Source organism: Salarias fasciatus, chromosome 10 (assembly GCF_902148845.1).
Source record: "Salarias fasciatus chromosome 10, fSalaFa1.1, whole genome shotgun sequence".
Classification (NCBI taxonomy): domain Eukaryota; kingdom Metazoa; phylum Chordata; class Actinopteri; order Blenniiformes; family Blenniidae; genus Salarias; species Salarias fasciatus.
In genome coordinates, this window is record NC_043754.1 from 25791932 (window position 1) to 25814969 (window position 23038).

The window sequence follows — 23038 nt, forward strand, 5'->3', positions numbered from 1 at the left end:
AAAACCGAATGGTTATAAAACATTTTAAAAGAAGTGTTTTCAATCCGTTAAAATAACGTTTTGATACACAGACCTGCGCATGCGCAGTGCTCCGCGGAAGGATATAGCGGCGCACAGCAGCAGCAGACAGAAGGAGCAGAAGTATATAAAGATGCGCCTGGTGAGTTTTGTTGCCTTCCTCCGACTGACAAAAAGTTTAAGCAACTTTTAAAGTAAATATTCCAGAGGAATGCTTAAACCATGAGTGCCAAACAAAAGGTCTGTTGACACTTTTTTTTAGATTAAATTGGACTCTGTGTAATGCTTGACACTCTAGACTGCAGAAGAAGAACAAACTGCATAGAAAATAATGTAAATTGCGTGAAATGACTTCAGTCCCCACTGGCAGTGTTTCATAGCGACTCCTGGCTGAACGCCATCAGGCCCGGGGTGAGTTCCTCCCAGCAGTCCGGCTCACTTCCTGTCCTGCGTTCGAAGGGGGGGGGGGTGTGTAAGGTGTCATAGGGCTCTGGCTCAGCTTCCAGTTGTCACCTGGTGCAGCGTGCAGTGCTCCGGAGCGCCACCCAGCTGCCCACGGGGGGACGGGGACGTGGATGCGCCACTGCTCCCGTCAGCCTGCATGTAAATATTCATGTGTTCATTCATTCCACGGCCGTTCACCCAGTGTAACTGCAACATCTGAGAGAGAGAAATGTTCAGCCAGGCCGTCCGCTTCGCTCCAGTTGAATCACTCCGGTGTGTGTGTGTGTGGTGTGGTGTGTGTGTGTGTGTTGTGTGTCAGCCGTCACCAGCAGAAATGGGTGGTGTTGTTCCGTATAGGTGGATTAAAGGGTGGGTGTATAGAAACTGAAGCATGGTTTTTATCGGGGTTTTGACGGTGGAAGGTTTTTTATTTTCTTTTTTTTTTTTTTAAAGCACAACACTGTAAACTGTAGGCTGGTCTCTGTTCCTGCACAATCAGAACATGTGGGAGGCTTTGTGTCCACTGGGGGGCGCTCACACAGCGTGAGGCATCCAATAACAACCAAATGTTTCACCATTATGACAAAAACCAGTTCACAGCAGCAGCAAAGTCCAGCTGGGGAGGAGTGAATCAACATCGTGTAACGTCATAACGTAATATTAAAAGATGAAATATTTAAATTGCAGTAAATAAAAGATGAAGGATGAAAATGGTGTTGCTGGCCATAACAATCTGAATTTGAAATCTAAATGTACTTTAGAGGAAAGCATAAAAATAGAAAATAAATCAAGCATAAGTCTTTCAGAAAATATGAAATAAGTAAAATGCATGTCTGCATGTCTGCATTAATCCTGTTCATGCAGATTTCATTCTAATCCAGTTTGGGGTGAATTATGGTTCTGATGCACTGTCAGAGATGTTTTTTATGGTCTTACAGCAGAATATCCTCCACTTAAACCCCTCTCCCCAACAAACATGATCTGTCTTCAGTCATAACAAAACAAAACCAGAATAACGCAGGAGATAAGGTGTGGAACACACACTATTTACTTCATAACGGTTTTATCAAGCTTTAGGTTCCAGATAATGTAAAGGAAAGAAGGATAAGGATAGGTAGAGTGTGTGAACGGCTCGCTCCCCAGTGGACACCCAGCTCGCAGGTTGAAGAGTTTACCGAGTCGGCTCGGCGTGAGAATCCTGCTGAACGTCCCTCGTCACCTCCGTCTTTTCTCTTGATCTCTGTGAGAAGATTAATGTGCGTTCAGCTAAATTAACTCACCTGGAGCTAATATGCAGATAGATATTTCTAAATATATTTTCCTATGGATTTTCTAGTGTGTGAGGAGCCTCGGCCCTCTGATAGATTGTGATTAAGTCAGTAATATATCTTTGCAGAGATGCAGCTGTTGTGTTTTTCTTTCTCAGAGTCTGTAAACTTTATATATTACCACGATAAATGAATTAAACATTTAAAAATACACTTGCCATACATTGAAGGAGGCCTCCAGGATAAGTTTTTTTAAATCAGTGTTCTCTAACTTGCTCTTCCTGTTTCATCTTGAGTGTTCTGGACCGGTGAAATAGAGCTATAATAAACTTTAAATTTAAACTTTTAAGCTCTTCTTTGCTGTGGCACAACACAAAAACTGAACCGTAACAACAGAAAGTGACAGTTTCAACATGAAGACACTTTTAATGAAACCTTCGGGACTGAAATACAGTGAAATGTCCCACAATATATCCAAAAGAGATTTCTGCATGTTTTTCCAAACCTCCTGACAGCAGGGCCTGGAGGCGTTTCACCGATACCCCGGTGTGAGGACGAGTGCGTCCAGCAGGGGGCGCAGCTGCACAGGCGGAGCAGAATGGGGTCACCTCGGTTCTGTAGGGCTCAGCTCGGTTGGCTGCTGGTCTGAAACCACGTGGTTCCACTCAGAGAGCTCTTCCATCAGGAAGTAACTGATTACATGCTGGGATTACATGGAGCCTTCCCGCCTGCTGCTTCTGCACTCCAGAGGGGAATTGTGCTTGATTCCAGGACTGTTCCCTGCTTGCTCTTCATGAACACACACACACACACACACACACACACTGGGCTGAGCCTGCTGAGCCTGGCGCTGAGGCCGGCTCCTCTCCTCTCCTCTCTGACACATTTCTTCACTGAATCGATTATGCAGGCCTTTCTATGTAGGCCTCATGAATTTAATATGAGGAGATACAGAGAGAAAAAACAACTACATGTTATGGAAACCTGGATGCGGCCGTGTGTGTGTGCGTACGTGTGTGTGTGAGTGTGTGTGTGTGTGTCTCCTCATTTGATCTGATGTCTACAGTTTGAACGGAGCATCCAGCCGAGGTGTGGAGTTCCTGGACCACATCCTGCTCTTTTCCAGGAACTGTGGCCTGAACAGGAAGTAAACTCACCATCTGTCGGGTCGAGCGGAGAGCTCCTCAAGGTTTTCTCTGTGTTTTCAGAATATTCCTGTTTCTCCTTCAGGGATTCTCAGTGTGACTGAGTGAATTCTGTTTCATCAGAATCTGCTCTGCTGTTCTCTTAATCAGTTTTAATTCTCTGATGTTTAAGACAAACTTGTAAATAGGAATTTATTCTTGTTTTTATCCATCAGTAATCAGGTTTATGTTCTCCGTATTTCAGCTTTACATTTATATGTTTGCCTCTTCAAACACTTTCACATATTCAAGCATCAAAACGGAAACCAGGATTATGAGAGTTTATATTCTTTTAAAGAAAGTTTAAACATCAAACTGATTTTTTCCTAATATTGCAGATTGTAAAGTGATAAAACCAGTCAAAACAGACATTTGTTCTATTAGTCATCATTTTATCATTTTATCAATCTCACGTTTTCTCTCCGATTGAATTTTGCACACACATATATAACGCTTGGCACTTTTTTAATAGTACACACACACACACACACACACACACACACACACACACACACACACACACGCACTGTAAACCCAATATCCTCTGAGGCCCGGGGGTTTTAGAGTGTGCAGGCAGGAAGAGAGAGACTGCATTATCCACATCAAAGAGCAGAGTTATCAGCTATAATCAATTCTTCCCCATTACACACTCCAGTCAGCCACTCTCTCTCCTCCTCTTCTCTCTCTCTCTCTCATCTCCCTCTATCCTCTCTCTCTCTCTCTCCCTCCCTCTCTCTGTTTCTACTTCTATTAAAAAGTCTGTAAGTTTTAGTAAATCATAATGAATATTTCTGTATTTTTTCTGATCACGATGTCACTTCTTAATATAACTGATTGCAAACGGTTCATTTTAAACATATTTGATTTGTTTGAAATGTGATGTTTGAACTTTTTATTTCAGTTTATTTGACATAATTTCAGTAATGAAAATCAAACTTCAATCATCTTAATAATGATCATTAAACAGATCTAGTTTTAACATTACATTGGACTTCTGAACTCCCTGTGCTCCTCCAGTAGAAGTCAGCAGGGGAGAGATTCAAACCGTGGTTCATGTCAGGGGGCGGGGACTAAATCATGCCCAGGAAATCAATGCTCCCGACCGTAACCTCCACTCAGATCAACAGACGTGTGGATCTGGTCTCGGTGGCGTATTGAGGGACCAGGCCTCACACCCGGGGTCAGCGGCCCGCCAAAGACCCCCTGCTGGGCCCTGGAGTTGGGAAGCGTGTGCATGTGTGTGGTGGCACTCAGTCCACATGACAACGCCCCGCCCCAGAGGGGGGCTTCAATCAGAGTCTGTTCCTTCAACATGTACTGAAGGGACGATTGCATAATCCAAGATGGCTGACTTGCACGAGTGGACCCGAGTGCCACGCTCCCTCCACGTCCAGGCCGCCCCGGAGCGGTGTGGAGCCTCCAGCTCACCAGGAGCCTCCGCCCCCATCATGGCCACCACCGCTCTAACGCTCTTCCTCCTCCTCCGCCTCCATCACGGCTGCCAGCACTCTCACGCTCTTCGCTCCACCTCCAACATGGCCGCCAGTGCTCTCAGGCCTCTCGCTCTTCCTCCACCTTCATCATGGCCACCAGCGTTGTCGGGCCTCACGCTCTTCGCTCCACCTCCGTCATGGCCGCCAGTGCTCTCGGGCCTCTTCCTCTTCCTCCTCCTCCACCTCCATCATGGCCGCCAGCACTCCTGGGCCTCTCGCTCTTCCTCCTCCTCCACCTCCGTCATGGCCGCCAGCGCTCCTGGGCCTCTCGCTCTTCCTCCGCCTCCACCTCCAACATGGCCGCCAGTGCTCAGGCCTCTCGCTCTTCCTCCACCTTCATCATGGCCACCAGCGTTGTCGGGCCTCACGCTCTTCGCTCCACCTCCGTCATGGCCGCCAGTGCTCTCGGGCCTCTTCCTCTTCCTCCTCCTCCCCCTCCGTCATGGCCGCCAGCGCTCCTGGGCCTCTCGCTCTTCCCCCGCCTCCACCTCCGTCATGGCCGCCAGTGCTCCCGGGCCTCTTCCTCTTCCTCTCCTCCACCTCCGTCAATGGCCGCCAGCGCTCCCGGGGCCTCTCGCTCTTCCTCCGCCTACGCCTCCGTCTCTCCACCCTGCCAGGAAAGCGTTGACAGCTCTCATCTTTCACCAGTTTGATGTGATTAGCGGTCCGATGCTCGCTGGAAGCTCTCCAGTCAGGTTCCAGGCCTCGCACCGCCGCTCTCTCGCCGCTCTCACCTCAGGAACAGAGACGACTGCTCCCAGGTCCTGAATCATACAGAGAGAGTGGGAGAACAGAGAACCTCATGTAAAGAGAGAAAAAACATGAAGACTTTCACAGACGATGAAAACTGCAAACAAATGTCAGGACAGTCACTAAAATCTCAACCATCGGGTGTGTGTTGCTTCCTCCTATCTCCATCCATCCATCCATCCATCCATCCATCCATCCATCCGTTCATCGCAGCCCCCCATCACGTGGTGTCTCGTTGCAGCTCCTCTTCCCTCCGATGAGCGGGTGAATGAGTGTGGCGAGCGCAGCCCGCTCAGCCGCTGATGCACTCCTGCTGGTCATTAATAAAAGTTTTATACACAGTCAGGAAATGCATCTGAGCCCCAGTGGCTGCAGCTCCTCTCAGACACACAGGAAATGGGCGCTTGGCCGACAGCCAATCCGGCTATTTCAGGGCTTCGTCCGGAGCCAATCAAGCCGGGCCTGCTCGCTTAATGGATCGGTGGCTCTGCTCCGCTCTACACCCAAATATCAGCAGCAATTAGGAGGTGTGGGAGGGGGAGGTCATCGGGGTCTGAGCTTTCCGTCAGGCGAAGCGAACTGCCGCCTAAAACCAAGCAAAGAGGGTTAGATTTTCAAGGAATAATGTTTGGATTATTGTGTGAAAATGAAAAAAAAACTTAAATGCAAAAGCTCAGTTAGCAACACAGTTTATAAACTTCAGAGTAGTTTTAAATACTTTCATGAATGAAATCCAGTGTTTCAGTGATGAACACACTGAGGCGAGTCCATAGAGAGGAAGATCAAATCTGCTGCTGATGAGAGGACGAGGAGGACAGTGATTCGACAGCAAACAGACACGTCTTCTTCCCTGCTTCTGGGAGTGATGAGGTCCAGACCAAGACCAGAGCTTCCCCAAACCAAGACATCCTAGAGCCAAGACCGAGTCAAGCCAGAGACCAGAGCATCCCAAGACCAAGCCCAGACTGAGACTTCAGGGGCCGAGACCAAGTCAAGACCAAGACCTTGAAACTGTAGTTTTCAGATCGGTGTGGAAATTTTCATTTGGATTTTTTTTGGTTTTGTGTGTCAAAGTCTTATAAAGTCTTCTGCACTGTTGATGTGGACGTTAGACTTCTATCATGGAAACTCCTCTGAAGCTCCGGCAGTCCGACTGGAGGAAGTCGGCTAACGGAGCCGGGCCTGAGTCAGGCTAACTGAAAAGACTTTACGTTCCAGAACGGTCTTCATGCTGTTCAGCTTCTGTCTGCTGAACAGCTCTTTCAACAAGATGTCTTCTGACGTCTGCTGCTGCTTCACAAAGCTGCCAATCACAGTCAAACCTGTAAGCAGTACCACACACTGAAGCCGCTGAAATAGAAGCATCACCCTTTCACAGAGGACCAACAAATATATTTAACAAAGAAGTAGAAAATACTTTGTGGCCAGAAGCAAATCTTCTTGGTCTTCGCTCCATTTCATTTACGCTGAATCCTATTTCACCCCTTAAGCCCTCCCCTTGGCCCCACCCTCCGTTTGCTCGTCCATGTGTCATTATGACGTAGGGGTAGGGCCAAGGGGGAGGGCTATTCACCCCTCCAAAAGGAGATTCTCCTGAGGCACCCTTCAAACGGAGGGGTATGATCCAGTGGCGGCCGGTGGAGAGGGGCACTTGTTTTGTCCGCCTACACCATTAGTGGCAGGCGGGGATAGTTCACTACTGCATTGGCGAGAGCGCTCTTTCCAGGCGCATTCCAAACACAACAGATAGACGATTATTTTCAATAAACTGGTTTCTTCAACACTGCCCACCTGGAATGCGCCGGTGGGAAACGAGCGCTCCCGCCAATGCGGAAGTGAACTAACCCCGCCCGCAACTAATGGTGTAGGCGGACAAAACAAGCGCCCCTCTCCACCGGCCACCACTGGATGACAGATTTCCCAGAAAGTCTTCCAAGATCGACAAGATGGCGGCGTCCGCAACAAAAGAAGTTCATAGATATAAGTATTTTGTCGATTAATAAAATTTAAAATTACTACTGATGACGTACGCGATTTTCGAAGGGGTGTTCCAATTTGGAGGGGTTTACTTTCAGCCCTACCCGTTAGCACTCCGTTTCAAAAGGGGAGGGCCAAGGGGAGGGCTAGAGAGAGAAATGGGATTCGGCCTTAATGTGATGATACACAGACTTTACTCCGGTGGCGTCTCATCGCCTCCCAGTTTCCTTCCTTTCAACCTACATTTAGGCTTCTGGTCAGTGGTGAACCCAAACCTTAACCTGCTTCAGGCACCGCTCGGGGAGCCACCGGGCAGCGGTTCAGTCCAGGCCGAGCGATTTCACCTTTAACACACAGAAAAGACGTCAAGCTAAACCACTGGAACGGCCATTCATCCAACCTGTCGTCAGCACGGCGCGGACACCACAACGCTGCCCTCACTTCCTGTTCAGGCACTCCAGATAAAAGCACCCTGTGTGTGTGTGTGTGTGTGTGTGTGTGTGTGTGTTGTGTAAACTGACACCGTGCGCTCCATGGGTGGGACGCCTCCGCTGCATCATGCACTCGTTTGTTGGTTTGCAGCACAATGACACACAGCGTTGCACAAAGATATGCATAAACAAGCAGGCACGCACACACACACACACACACACACACACACACACACACACACACACACACACACACACGTTTGCAGAAAGAGTGCATCCAGAGCAGAGAGCCGGCAGAAATGAATGACTTTGTCAGCTGTTAACCAGGCCATTTGACATTGATCCCTGCCTGACCCAGAACATCTCCCCATCTCTCTGTCACACACACACACACACACACACACACACACACACACACACACACACACACACACACTACAGATCAGTAGTTTCCCCTGTTTCCACAGAGACAGGTTGGAAGTGTTGTGTTTTCAGTCACTCTGAGCGTCGTTGTGTAAACGAGTGTTAAATTCTCGTCTTTATTTTTTCAGTGACTTCCTTCCAAACGGCACAAAGCTGCGGGCCAGAGGAGAGCTGCATCCCTCTCATCCAGCCGCTCCTCGGGTCTGATGGATGTCATGTGATCGGAGTTCAGCTCCATGCAGGATTCTGACGGAGGAAAGAATAAAGGTGGAATCTGCAGCTCGCCGTACATCTTCACGGCTTCCCGTCTGATTTCCTGTGACTTCAGTTTTAAAACATGTTGTTCTGCTTCGTCTCCTTTGGAAAGAAAAAGCAATCGAAGCTCGTTCTGGTTTATGTTGAGCTAATCTCATTGCCTTTGTCTTGATCCCTCCTCAGTGTCTATCAGCAGTTTGTTTCATCTCGGATACTTTCCTCCACAGGAAACAGAGCTCCTCCACCCCCCACCCCCATTAGGGACCAGTGTCCGGTTACCTTAATGTGTGTGTGTGTGTGTGTGTGTGTGTGTGTGTGTGCTCGTATGCCTGCACAGTGTATCTTGCAATAGTCCAGATCTTGCTGAGTAAGGACACAGGACATAAAAAAAAACATGCATGAGCATCCTCACATGCACACAAAACCCAGAGTTCAGATTACAGTGAAGAGACGTGGGCCGTCCTCACGGAGCAAGAGACTGAATGAAAGAAGTAAAGTCTTTGGATGCATGAAGATGTAAAGGCGGTAAAACCGAAACCGTCTGAAGCATCCGGACCTGTTTTTCAGCCACAGTTGATTTACAAATTAAAACAATGTTTGTGTAGAAGCAGCAGTAACTCCATGAACAATCAGCTCAGACCAGCGAGCAGGACCAGCGGACTCACGTACACCAGCATGAACCGCGTCAGACCAGGACAGACCGGACTGAGACCACTGAGAACACTCCTGTCTCCATCAGGCCAGCTAAAACCAGCAGAAAGCAGGAATCAGCGAGCACAGACCACTGAAGACATGAGGAAAATCTCCCGGAACAACAAGAAAACAATTTTAATTCTGATTAAATAAATGTTAATCAAATAAAAGTAACAGAGTGAAAGCATGACAGACACGTTACAGTCAGCTGTTATGATATGGATGAACTGGCTCTCACACACACACACACACACACACACACACACACACACACACACACACACACACACACACACACAGTTCTGCTCTGTCATGTTAATACAGCTCTGAACTGAAGTGAATTCAACGATGGCAGAGGGAGGAGTTAAAGAGAGGGAGGAGAAGGAGGCGTACCCAGTGTGTGTGTGTGTGTGTGTGTGTGTGTGGGAGGGCGTGAGAGTGAGCGAGGGAGAAAGTGCACGCAGCTCTCAGTCATTCATCTCTCAGAGGGAGGAGAGGAAACTACAGCAGGAGAGGGCAAGAAGCTTCTGTCTTTTTTTATAGGACAAATGAACTTCTCCAGTCGGTGTTTGAGTCTGGACGCCTCTCAGAGCAGCTCCTCTCCAGCTCCTCCTCTCCTTCACCTCCTCTCCAGCTCCTCTCCTCCTCGCTGCTCCTCCGGCTGAAACCTGTGGTGCTGCTCAGACTCTTCTCCCCGGTCTCGTCTCTCTCCAGACCTCTGGCTGCCGTTCAGAGTTCAGGTGACCTCAGGAGGACCGGCCTCACATCCCCGAGCTCCGGGAAGGGAAGAGGAGGAGGAGGAAGAGGAGGAGGAGGAGGAGGGCGCGTCCCACTGAGGAAGAGCATCCTCCACCCTGAAGCAACAGGACTTCAGAAATCTGATCAAAACAAACAGACTGAGACTCTAAAAGGGGCCGAGGTTGACTCGTCCGGGGATATCTGCGACCGGAGAGCGAGACCCGGGACGGCCCAGACCGCGCTGCAGAATGGATCTCCCACCAATCAGAGGTGAGCATGAATTCATCCGATCTGCTGATGAACTATTGATGATCTGCATGACCTTGGGACGGCCGGGCTCCATTAGGGTTCCTGATGAAAGCAGAAATAATTCAGGAGGCTTTTGTAGGCGTCCGTCCGATCGCCCCAGTTCTAGACGTGCACAGCTCTCAGGACGGAGGTGGAGGAGTTCATCCTCCCAGAGTGGCTGGGGATCTGCAGAGACGGGCTCCACATCAACCCTGTGGTGCTGTGGAGGTTTTAAGACTCTAACTGTCTCCTGCAGAGTAATCAGCAGTTTCTCTTTAGTTGCTTCTCAACTTGGTGTTGAAGCGTCCCTCAGCCTCATCAATACCCTGTAGTTTGATTTGATGTGTGGAATTGTGCGAATTCACTCAGAAAGACCCGGTCTTCAGTGGAAACATGGAGTCCCGGAGAGACGGGAACCCTCCGGGACTCCATGTTTCCACTGCATGGAGACGCCGGACGTCTTGGAGAGGAGTTCGCCTGAATCCTGACTTCTTACCAACTTTTAAACACTTTGACTCGGTTATGACAGGACACATGCTAACATCAGGCCTAGTGCGTGCGTGCGTGTGTGTGTGTGTGTGTGTGTGTGTGTGTGTGTGTGTGTGTGTATGTGTGTGTGGGTGTGTGTGTGTGTGTGTGTGTGTGTGTGTGAGTGTGTGTGTGGTTCCGATGGGGACATGTGGGGTTGGGATTGATTCTCCTCAAGGTCGGATGCAGAATGTCAATACCCATCTCCGCTGGGGTGGGACTGGAGGGGCGGATGGAGGGAGGAGGGAGGGAGGAAGAGAAAAACGTGAATGGGTTGAGAGGAAGGGGGGGCAGCGTGTGAGAACAGCGGATAGATGAACACATGATGTGCTGATGGGGTGGGGGTGGGGGGTGGGGGGGGGGGGGGAGGGGGGTGAATGGAGTGATTTTATCCCACAGCGGACGAGCTAATGCACTGACTAATGCACGACGGCCGCAAGTGGAGAGGGACGCAGATTCAAGGAAACGCTTTCTACTCTTTCATCAGTGAGAGAAATATCTGTAATGTAGCTGGATGACTGCTGACATGAGCTGAAAACAACAAGAAAAAACTACATGGGACCATCAAATGCAGATAAAAGTCAGTGTGAGCGTCCAGGCTGCGGAGCTGGAGGTGTAGAGCCCGAACCGGCCACTAGATGTCCTCAGTCTGGAGGAAGGAGCTCCAATGGGGAAAAACAGACTGGCCTGTTGAGGATGGACTTCTGACAGACTGAAGCTGGATTTGGAGATGTGTGTGATGCCGGGTGGAGGCAGAGGGCGGCGGGCTGAAGACGGAGCAGAGCTGCCGGGGAGCCAGGGAGCCAGGGAATCGAACCCCAACCCAGGGAGATGAGAAGAGGCCGTGGGATCAGGGGCATCGGTGCAGCTGTGAGCCGTCACACAGTCCTGGGTTCAGACGGAATGACCCGAGAGTCCTCAAAACACAGAGCAGCGGTTCCCAGGGCGGGTTTCCCAGACTCCTCAGGGCATCCTGGAATCATCCGCCTTCACACGACAACGCGCCAGGAGAAAACACTGATTCTAAAAGTTTCATGTTTTCGTCCAACAATCACACACTCAGGCCCAGGCCAAACAGCAGGGGGTCAAGGAGTCCAGAACCAGAGGCAGAGCCAGATCCCCTTCACTGGTGAGGAAAACCAGTGGAACACATCTGGATGTGTTTGGGCCAACGAAGCTTCAAATGACTTTAGATACCGAGGCCAAAATAGGTTGAAGAAAAGCTTAATAAGACTCTTTCTGTCATCAAGACCCAGAATCTACATCATAGTTCATGTTTTACGTTACGATGATGAGTTTTTTTCCAACTTTTCCAATTTTATTCTACCAAAAAGAGTAAGTGACGTTCAGGACAGAAGAGTCAGGTGTCATCAGCATCTCGTTCAGAGGAAAGCTCACAAACGGAGAAGGGAAATGCTGGATATGTTAAAAAATGACTGGTATCGATCAAAACCGATATCAGTGTTAATATATCATGCACCCCTATTATTTTGAAAATCTGGAGTCACTACTTCATAGTTCAACAGAGGCGTCACTCTTCAGATTTCCATTCTCTCACAAGTTGTCGTCTTCACTTCCTCTTCCTGTGTGTGTGTGTGTGTGTGTGTGTGTGTGTGTGTGTGTGTTCTTGTATTTCTATCCTTGTAGGGGCCAAATGTCCCCACAAGGATAGCAAAACGTGGAACGACGTGCCTTGTGGGGACCTTTTTCCGGTCCTAAGTAGGAGAAACAGTGTTTTCTTGACCATGTTGTTGTTACTGAAAAAAGTAAAAGTGCAAAAACATTTCTTTAGGGTTAGGCTTTGTTGTGGTGTGGGTTAGGGTTAGGTTAAGGGTCAGGGTTAGGGGCTAGACATGAATGGGAGTCAATGGACGGTCCCCACAAGGATAGAAATACAAGACTGAGCGTGTGTGTGTGTGTGAGGAAGCAGTTGGAAAATCAGGCCTGTCTGTTTTAAACTACTGAAAGTGGTCTTCTGGCAATTGGAATGTTGTTGGTTTGATTTCCCACCTTCTCCTGCCCTGCTGTCAGACTCCATCCGTCTGCCAGCGCCTTGCATGGCAGACGGATGGAGTGTGAGTGTGTGTGTGAATGTGTGAATGTGACGGACAGTGTGAGACGCTTTGCTCCAGCAGTGTGGAATTGCCCCCCCCCCCCCAGCTGTCCTTTCCTCACCCGTTGTCCCTTCCTGTTCTGTCCCCCCCAGTCCCCCCCCCCCCCATCCTCCTGGACTTGCAGTGTCTATTTCAGTCTTTCCGTTGGGCTCAGATTCGGCACATCCGGTATCTCGTCCAGTTTATTGTCATTCGATCCCGCCGAGCTCCCGGAGGGCGTCAGCAGGGAGGCCCCTGGGTCTTAGAGCCCGGGGCGAACGCCGCCGCACGCTTTACCTCCCAGGTCACCACTTGAACCCGGCCCGCTCAGGAGGACGGCCCTCCTCCCATAACAGTCCGGACGAGACCTTCACACGAAGTCAGACCAGTACAGCAGTGATCAGTGTGGAATCCCGTGAATGTGTTTGAATCCGACATTGCCCATGAGCCACTCCAGTTATGTGACACATCAGAACAAAAGTCCTCTCTCGTCTTTAGGAAGATTTAATGAAGATGAGCTGCGACTTCCTCACAGAAACAACTGCAGAATGTGTATATCAGGAAAGTTCAGGCAAATTTACAGGAAATACATATTCAGACACTCAGTATTGGCAGGACTTAAGCATCGTGTGTAGAAATATAAGACTAACTAACAGTTTCTCTTCGGTTACACTACTGGTATCGTTCATCTGTGAAATATGAATGTGGCTGCCACATGTAAGGCGTATTGTCCGTCCAATGGAAGCAGTTTGGGGTTCAGTCTTGCTCAAAGATACTTCGACATGTGGAATCAAACCTGCAACACTTCAAATGAAAGACAGCCAGTCTACCAGCTCAGCCACAGCTGGGCCATAAAGATGGAGAGGAAACAGGAAGAGATGACGGGTGAATGGACAGAAGGGTGAATTCTACAGACTGTCCCCGTTACCTGGTCACCATGGCAACTTATACCACAGCCTGGACTGGATGTGATCCTGGACGACCTTTCTGGACTCAAACCCGGGTCCTGCACAGGACTTTCCAATGACAGCATTACGTTTTGGAAATTGTTTGTTCCCCATAAAAACGTTTCTCAGAGAGGCGTGAGAAAACGTCTACCGAATCTACCAAACACGTAGTCCTCGAGCTCTGGAGCTTCATCTATAAATTGAACAAAATTACATTTTTAGTTTTTTCATGCAGATAAAAAAAAAAAAAGCTCAATTTAAGAGACACATTGTTACCGTTTCCATGGAGACAGAATTGGAATGTTTTCAAACTGTTGCCCCGTTTCCATGGTGACAGAGTTTTCATGAAGTTCCATTTTCAGTGGCTCTGAGTGAACCTTGACCCCAAAACACAACTGGACTTTTGCTTTTTCTCTTAAAATTGTTGCTGTGGGAAATTCATGAACATCATTCTGTTGAAGAGAGAAAGGTGAATGAGTGAGTCCTTCCTTCTCTTTTCTCCGTCTTTATCAATGTTTAGAAAGCTCGAGTGATCAGAGTGAGGCTGGAGGAGCCTGGGTGTGATCGGCTGGATGAGAAAGAGAAACTTCCCTTGATTCCATATGAGAGCAAAGTACCATCGCCCAACTCGTTTCTTTAGATCACACAGTCTGTTACGAACACAGGAAGTGAACATTCTCACCCGGACAGGCTGCAGGTTCAGCTACTGTCCCCCGCTACGCTACAATTATTATGAAATGCTGGTGAGAGGACCAAACCGGCCGGAAGAGGCTCCTAACCGGCCAGAGCTCCAGACAAACTGAAATCTAAAAGAAGAGCTTCTTAGAAAAGAAAAACACACTTTAGAGTAGAAGAACCCTGAGCTCAGAGAGCAGCAATGCTGCCATGAAAGCTAGCTAACTAGCATTAGCCATGCTGTCAGGGGGGGTTTATGAAACACCCACAATGCAACAGCCAGAGGAGAAATGAGAAGTTTGCTGGTCATGTCAATGTTTTTCACATAGCTAAAATTGGTTTTATGCTCATATTGTAATCATTTTCAACAGTAATAAGTTCAGTTAATTAAAATATACAATTTGGTTCCACAAAGTGCGACACAACAAAGGAATACTGCCAAGTTTACAATAAGAGCTTCTGTTCTACTGCTCCACTTGACTCCACTGTGGCTCCTAAAATAAAAAAACCTTCTGCAGATAAACCGGTAAATTCCCTGAAAATATCTGTTCAAATGCAAAAACATAAATAAATAAATAAATAAATAAATAAATGACTCAGAAACACACAAATAGTTCAAAAGTCAAGTGAAACAAAAGAAGCACCAGTTTATGCAGTGACGACTGACCAGTGGAGACTGTGTGTGTGTGTGTGTGTGTGTGTGTGTGTGTGTGTGTGTGTGTGTGTGTGTGTGTGTTCGTCAGTGATACTCCCCGGGCACAGCGAGCCGTCCTCAGGTTACAGCTGCTGCCTCTGGCAGCAGCCGCTCTCTGTCCTGCTCTCCGTTTGTTTTGCTTCATTCACGTCTTTCTTTCTTCATTTTTCTCAATAAAAGACACTTTTTACACGTTTTTCAGAGTTCGACGTAAATGTGGAGAGAAACGCTTCTGACTGTGAGCAACGGAAGGAAACCACGCACATTCGACTTTCACCCTCAATCACATTTCATCCATCATCCACCCATCCATAAGCCATCCATCATCCATCAATCAATTCATAATCCATCCATCCATCATCCATCCATCCATAATCCACCCATCCATCACACGTTTCTCAAAAAAAATGTAAACTGCATCACAACTGACTGACATCCATCCATCCATTATCCATCCAACCATCCATCATCCGTCCATCCATCCATCATCCATCCAGTCCTTTTCCATCATTCATCCATCCCTCATCCAACCATCCATCCATCCAACCATCCATCCGTTCATCCATCCATCATCTATCCATCGATCCATCATCTATGTCCATCCATTCATCGTTAAATACATCCATCCATCCATCCATCACACCTTTCTCATAAAAAATGTAAACTACTTCACAAGTGACTGACAGGAACTGTTTGTGTGTATCCACATCAGAACACACACACACGCACACACACACACACACACACACACACACACACACACACACACACACACACACACACACACACACACACACACAGGATTGATAACAGACAGCAGCAGAGCCAGACGGAGCGTCACAGTCTCGCCCGCTGCAGCCAATCAGTGAAGCTCACTCAGTCACATGTGGACGGTGATTTCGGGAATCTCGAGACAGACGTGTTATTTGTTCTCGTTTGTTGTCGTTGCCTCAAGATTCCAAGAACTGATGTCAAAATGAGAGGGACTTGGCATGTTGTGGTCACGGTGGGGACGAGGCACGGCGCTGTTTGTTCAAATCAGATCCTGAGGAGGTCCGCAGCCTTCCTGAGACTCAATCTGACGAGTGGCTTCGAGGAAAACATGGAAGGAACGGCCCTCCATGACTTTTCATGCATTTACAAAACACATTCAGAATCGCTTCCAACAGCTCTGCATGATGCCTGAAAAGTTCCTAATAAGACGTGCTAGAATCTGAGTCCTTTAAATGATGCTTGTTCTCGCTTCTTTGCCTCGCGATGCGTTCAGGTGCTCCCCAGTCTGCGTTTCAAGCTTTTCAGTGGATTTGCGGAAACAAAATTGGTGCTACAAAAGCATGGAAACTGGGCTGATGTGAATGTTAATCACATTTTTCAACCAAAGTGTCACCGCTGACTCCAGGGTCCGAAACTCCATAATCCCAAAAATTATGAAGCGCCAGATAGAAATATTTTGCCTATTTGAATGCAGTTCAGGATTAATATTTTTGAGTAGATCTGACCGCTTGGATCTGTAGCCTGGACTTGTGAGGATCTGTAGCCTGGACTTGTGAGGATCTGTAGCCTGGCACAGCAACTGATTAGTGTCCATGTTTAAATGCTTTATAGGCCTGACCTCATCTAGAAAGGTTCAAAATGAAAAATATACAGCCAGCACAACAAAACTGACAGTGCTCCCTTGTCTTTGGATTTGGATAGTTTTGTGATTTTTTTTTTTGTTTGATTGTTTGTTTATGAATTATTTTTTATGTGGGAAAAGAAAGAAAAGCTAAAAAAAACTAGTGAATGAAAGAAAATGCATTTTGAGGGTCTGTTTACAGCATGACGGCACTCAGAGCAACTCTAAATGCAGCGTTTGACAAAGCTTCACTCTGTCACTGTGGAAATGGTGAAAACAACTTTTTGAAAATGCTCCAACCTTGTGTCGATTTCTGAGAAATGGGAAAAGGCTCCTTTTCTGAAAAGCTGCTTTTTCTGCTGGCATCACGCTGGTGGTAAACAGACCATGAACAATAAGGAAAACATCGTCCTCCGAGGGTCATGGCCCCCAGTCCAGATTCTCCTGGTCCAGGTTCTGGTTCCAGTCCAGATGCTCCTGGTCCAGGTTCTGGTTCCAGTCCAGATGCTCCTGGTCCAGGTTCTGATTCCAGTCCAGATGCTCCTGGTCCAGGTTCTGGTTCCAGTCCAGATGCTCCTGGTCCAGGTTCTGGTTCCAGTCCAGATGCTCCTGGTCCAGGTTCTGGTTCCAGTGCAGATTCTCCTGGTCCTGGTAGTTTTAGAGTCGACTGTTACCATAGTAACAATCCAATTAGTCCGTCCTCTGTCCATACCAGTGTCTGTGTTTTCCACTGTTAATGTTTAGTGTCTGCAGCGTGTGTGTGTGTGTGTGTGTGTGTGTGTGTGTGTGTGTGTGTCTGGGTGCATGCATGCGTGCGTGCGCGTGTGTGTGTGTGTGTGGCACCAGTCACTGGACCAACATGAAAACTACATAGTTTTGAGCATTTCTGCCGTTTCCGTGTAAACTGGCATCATTTTCAGAATGTAGCATCATCTCCAGGGTGTGTGAGTTAACGGTTGATCTCCAGGGTGTGTGAGTTGTTGGACAGTGTCTGAACTTCCCACATGACTTGCAGTGTGCTGGTGTCGGGGCGGGGCGGAGCCCGGCCCTCCAGTAACAGTAAGTAAATATGAGGTCATGGAAATGGACGGCAGGCCTCTTCTTTTTAACAATTAGATGGGCCGATAGGAGAGCAGAGTACAAGTGAGCCGCAGCCACCGCTCAGCCTGATGCGATTAGTCACCAGGACCACTCCTCTCTCCTCAGACTAATTTGAAAATGCATCCTCATCTAACCAACCTGGCCTCCTTATCTGCGGCTGCTGCTGCTGCTTTATGGCCGGACCTCTGCGTCTCTGGGAAGTCGCGGCGCTCCACACCTTTCTGTTCATCCCAAACTTTCTCCTTGAGGATGGTTGTTGTTCTCGTTCAAACAGTGCTTGCTTGAAATCTTTGTCTATTCATCACTGAGGTAGTGATGAAATCAGCCATTTTTTGATGTTAGGATTAAACGGGAGAAGCAGCTGATTCCACCTGACGTGATGGAAAAACCTCAGGAAAATTAGGCTCCTCCAGTTTAACTGGTTTCTGGCATTGCTGCTGTCATGTAAACAAACATGAAAATGCAATCAAAGTTTCCCGTGGTGACTCGAAGCGTCTTGTGAACAGGGTGTGAAACATGCAGGCTGATCCGGCATTGGGGGAGAGATCTGTCTGCAGTTCGATCAGTTCTGGGAAAAGTCTGATGAGGGACGTTCTGAAGTCTGCTGGAGCTGGTGGCTGCCGCTGTGGTGTCCTACGGTGGCCTGGAAGAGTTTTCATAGTGAGGGGGCAACGTCGCATCCTGCAGCAGCAGCCGTTAGCGTTAGCCGCCATGGTAATGAACGGCTGTATTCACACTGGACGCAGTTTAACGGCAGCCTGTCGCAGCGCAGAAGATGGACAGCCACTCTAAAATCAGTCTCTGTTTCAGGGGGGACAACCTTTTCTGACGGAACAGCAGAACACATACCACGTACAAGCTGTTTGACCATTTCAAGATTGGTGACTTCTGCAAAAACATGACGACATTGGTCTCAATCAGCAAACAGCAGCGTTTCACTTCAGCTTTGTTGAACTCTCCTGTAATCAAAAAAAGTCCGTCAGAAAATATCTTCCCCCAGAAACGGCCTGCTGCACTCTGTGGCTTTTTGCTGCTGTTGTGGCGTTGACCCTTCTAGGCCACCGTAGTTTCCTCACATGGGCACGTTTCTCAGAAAAACTGAACTGTGTGTCTGCCAAACCGGCCTTCCTCCCATTGTGCTGCTAATTCTCATTTTCTCTGATCATAGTTTTATCGTAGAATTACTTCAGTTCTCACTCACTATGAAAGACAAACCGTCCACACAACGCACTGCTCAGCTTTACATGCAGGAACTATATTCCCAGGTTGTGGTGGAAATGATGAATTCTGCCCTCTGGGTTTCTGATTACCCCGAACGAAGTCAGCTGGTGGAACATCGTGGTCACAAAACGACATGTAAGCAAATACAGACAAATATGGACTAATCAAGCACTGAACGGCTGAACATATTAAGTGCTCAAGAAGAAGAAAGAGCTAGCCTGTTTTGCATTTTATTGATACCTAGACTCTTTCCATTCATGTTTGGAACAGTAAGCTGCAACAGCTTGGAAACCAAAGGAAGAAGGGTTAAAACACACAGGAATGTAGAGCAACACTGAATTCTGTCTGGTATATTAAAATATTAATTCACTGTTTATAATGCAATATTAGAATGTGCAGAACAAAAAGTTCAAAATACAAAAATGAATATTGAAACAGAACCATGCAGAATAACCAGACGCAGCCTGGTTTCTTGTCCTCTTTTTTGTGAATGAGTCTGGACTCCTGTAGCTGTGGCTGAAGATGGAAACTGGCTGCTGTTTTCTCTCTTACCTCCCTCCTCCATCTAATCTCCTGATCTGAGCTGCTTTAAACGCATTTCCATTTGGCCTCATTACTCCGGGTGGACCGGCCCCACGTGAGGACCGAGCCAGCCGCCCCCCCTCGGCCACTTGGCAGGGCTGTGTGTGTGTGTGTGGGTGTGTGTATGCTGTCATTATCACACATTGAAATATAACAGAAGGATACATTTTTCATCCGATTTCATCTCAAACCAAACCAGCTGCACATGAATCCAGATGTCAGCGGACTTGAAGCGCCCGCAGTGTGTCCGTCGCGTTTGAACTCAGAAAGTGACATTTTCAATGAGAGCAGGTTCAGACCGTGGTGAGACAGGTCCATTTCACCTGACTGAGGATGTGTTGCTGCAGCAGGAATCCTCAGATGACTTGGCTGAATGAGAGCAGATTTGATAGTGTAGGGTCATTGGATTTATTTTTTGTTTCGTTTTTAACCTCAACAGATTTAGGAAAAACACACAAAAACTACGATGCGAGCTTAAATTTGTATTCATCAGGACTTTAAAAACACCAAGAAAAAATTAGTATTACCAAAAAATAAATTAATAAAATGTATTGCGTTCCAAATATAGGTTTGTTGCAATGACTACAGTTTTTTCTTTCTTAATCCAATCACAAATACTTTAAGGACATTTTCAAGTGAGAATGAAAAGTTTTGTCACCTGTAGAGTGTCTGTCTACACAACAATGGCGCTCGGAGCAACTGAGAACGCAACTTTTAGAAAAATGGTCCAACTCCATTTCCATGGAAACAGGGGAGAATGCAACTTTTCTGATATTGCAACTGTGCATGCGCACCCCGGCCCTAGTAAAGCCCAGGTAGCTACGTTACTTTCACTGTTTCCACTGTTTTCTGAATCTTTTCTGAAACGAAAACATGAAAACACTCCATTTTTGTTCGAAGCGTCACAAATACACACATTCAACCCGAGAATAACTGAATCAAAAGTGAAAGTGAAACTTTTTCATTGTTTGCCATTTGTAGCGTTGAAAGGATTTTAGCTAACAGGAAGTGACGAGTTGAAAACAGGTTGACATCTTTAGTTCTTGTGTCTGACTGAGCTGGTTTCCTGACTGAAACAGCTTCTTTCTGATTTTCAGTATGCTCATTCATTGGAAACGAGTTCGCCATGCATGCGGACAAACAGTCAGCTTCAGACTCAAACTGTGTGCAGGTGGGATTCCTCCATGGCGGCAACAGCAGCTGCTGAGTTCAACAGATGCTAAATTACAGTGTGGACGTCCCGCTCCCATCTCTCCGCTTGTGGCAGGATAATAACAGTGTTATCCTGACGGAGGAGAGCCACGGCGGTCGTGGCTGATGGCGGCTCTGCAGCCAAACCCGTCCATGATGGAGACTGTCCTGTATTTCATGCCATGCTGTCTTCTGAGAATCGCTCCTGCAAACTGTGCATTTTCTTGTTTACTTAAAGTCGACTTCATGGCTGAACATGTGGAGGGTTCAAAGTTACCGCCTCCATTACTAATCACACTCCTTTATGTCTGTTGTGCAGGTTTATCTGATGTGCCGTGAGCACCCTGACCCCGCCCCGGCCTCCAGCCCCGGTGCCGTCCAGCGTCACCAGGATGGACCCGACTCACTCCCTGAGGATGGAGCTGGACTCCGTGCTGTCGCTTGACCAGATACGTGCCATCCGGGCCAACAATGACTATGTGGACAGGCCCGTGGCGCTGGAACCCGCAACCCAGTCTGGATTTTTTTATGCCCACGATGACCGATACCCTCACGGAGTGTACTCCCACCACCCGCAGCCGTCCTTTCCCTCCGCCCTGTCCCGCAGCCAAAGTCAGCAGCAGCACGCTCACCTGTCCCACCTGAGCCGCTCCAGTACGATAAGCTCTTCCATGTCTCGGACCAGTGCCACCTCGGATCAGCGGCTTCTGGCGGGCTTGACGCCGTCTCACTCCGGTCTGGGATCGGTGGTCCACTCTCAGCCCAAAGGGGAGCTGAAGCCCGACGCCTCGCTGGGTAAACGGCTGGCGGAAGGCGAGGCGGAGCTGGGCCTCCACCAGTTCATCTGCGAGCGGTGCGGTCGCTGCAAGTGTCAGGAGTGCTGCGCCCCCCGCCGCCTGCCCTCCTGCTGGGCCTGTGGACAGCGCTGCCTGTGCTCAGCGGAGAGCGCCGTGGAGTACGGCACGTGCCTGTGCTGCGTTAAAGGCCTGTTCTATCACTGCTCGGCCCAGGACGACGAGGATAACTGCGCCGACAGGCCGTGCTCCTGCGCCCCGGCCCACGCCTGTGCCCGGTGGGGCACCATGGGGCTGCTGGCGCTGTGTCTGCCCTGCCTCTGCTGCTACCCCCCTGCCAGGCTGTGCCTTGCCCTGTGCCAGTGCACCCACGATCGGGCCACGCGGCCCGGCTGCAGGTGCAGCAACACCAACACTGTGTGCCGCAAGATCTCCGCCTCCAATCCCAACCCCGGCCCCCCCTCGCTCCGCAGCAAAGCCCTGGAGAAGCCCTTATGACAGGCTTGGACCAGGGCCAGGTGAAGCCGCCTTCCTCTTAGCCGTGGCCAAAGCAACGCTGTCGCCAGTTCACAGTGCCACAGCTGACGTGACGACAGTGCCATCGTGACCCACCTACCTACACACGACAAACCAACCAACCAACCAACCAACCAACCAACCAACCAACCAACCAACCCACCACCCAACCAACCAACTAACCAACTTACCACCCAACCAACCAACCAACCCACCACCCAACCAACCAACCAACCAACCCACCACCCAACCAACCAACCCACCACCGACTGACCGTTAAGTGTTGTTCACCTAATGTACCTTGAATTTTCTTCTTCTCCAGCTCAGGAGGGACCAAAGCTTTACTGTGCCTGTTCATGTTGAAGACTTCATGCCTGAAAAAACAACCACAAAGAACTGAAGTCATCTTGAAGAAGACCCTGTCATGCTTTGCTGGACTGCCCTTCGACCTTAAACAAGACTTCTAGAAAAGAAATCACCTCTCTCCACATTCTGTGGTGTAGTCTGGGCGTGTTGGGATCTATTTATTTATTGTTTCACCTCCTTCCTTCCCGCCCTTTGCACAGAGAGGGGCAATGGACCAAATCAGGGAGGAAAGATGCCCGTGGCAAAGCGGAGGGTCTTTGCCAACAGCCTTTCTATGGAAAGAAGCTCCGAAGGAGAGACTGAGGTTAAAACAAAAAAAAAAAAAAAACAGCACAAAATGTTCCAGATGAATGAATGAGGAACCCAGACTGGGTCTCAGCAAAGTACAATGGCTTCAAGTGGGAACAAAATCAAGGCAACACAAGCAAGAACAGTTCAGCACCAAAAAGGGACCATGCACTGTACGAACCGAGCGAATTTCCAAGCTGTGGAGCTCATTTGTAAGAGAAGAGAAGCACTGTGAGGTAGATGGACAATGTTTCCCCGGCCAAGAGCTGAATGGGGGATTATTTAACCAGAGGGAGGGTGCATCCATTGTGACTGGGCAGCGAGCGTGTGTGTCTGTATGTGTGTGTTCTCCTACTGTACAACAACCTGTGTTATGTATAGCCTGTGTGTGTGTGTGTGTGTGTGTGTGTGTGTGTGTGTGTGTGTGTGTGTGTGTGTGTGTGTGTGTGCTGTTTTGTCAGCAGA

At 48.5% G+C, this 23038-nt stretch overlaps 1 protein-coding gene across 1 annotated transcript; it reads left to right on the top strand.

Annotated features, from left to right (window-relative positions):
• Window positions 1-6: 6 nt before the first annotated feature.
• LOC115395835 (protein sprouty homolog 3) lies at window positions 7-22948 on the top strand. The gene is made up of 3 exons (XM_030101501.1): window positions 7-750; window positions 9334-9944; window positions 20929-22948. Exon 3 carries the CDS (start codon window positions 21002-21004, stop codon window positions 21899-21901), a length of 900 nt encoding a protein of 299 aa, XP_029957361.1. The 5' UTR covers window positions 7-750; window positions 9334-9944; window positions 20929-21001; the 3' UTR covers window positions 21902-22948.
• The last annotated feature ends 90 nt before the right edge of the window (window positions 22949-23038 follow it).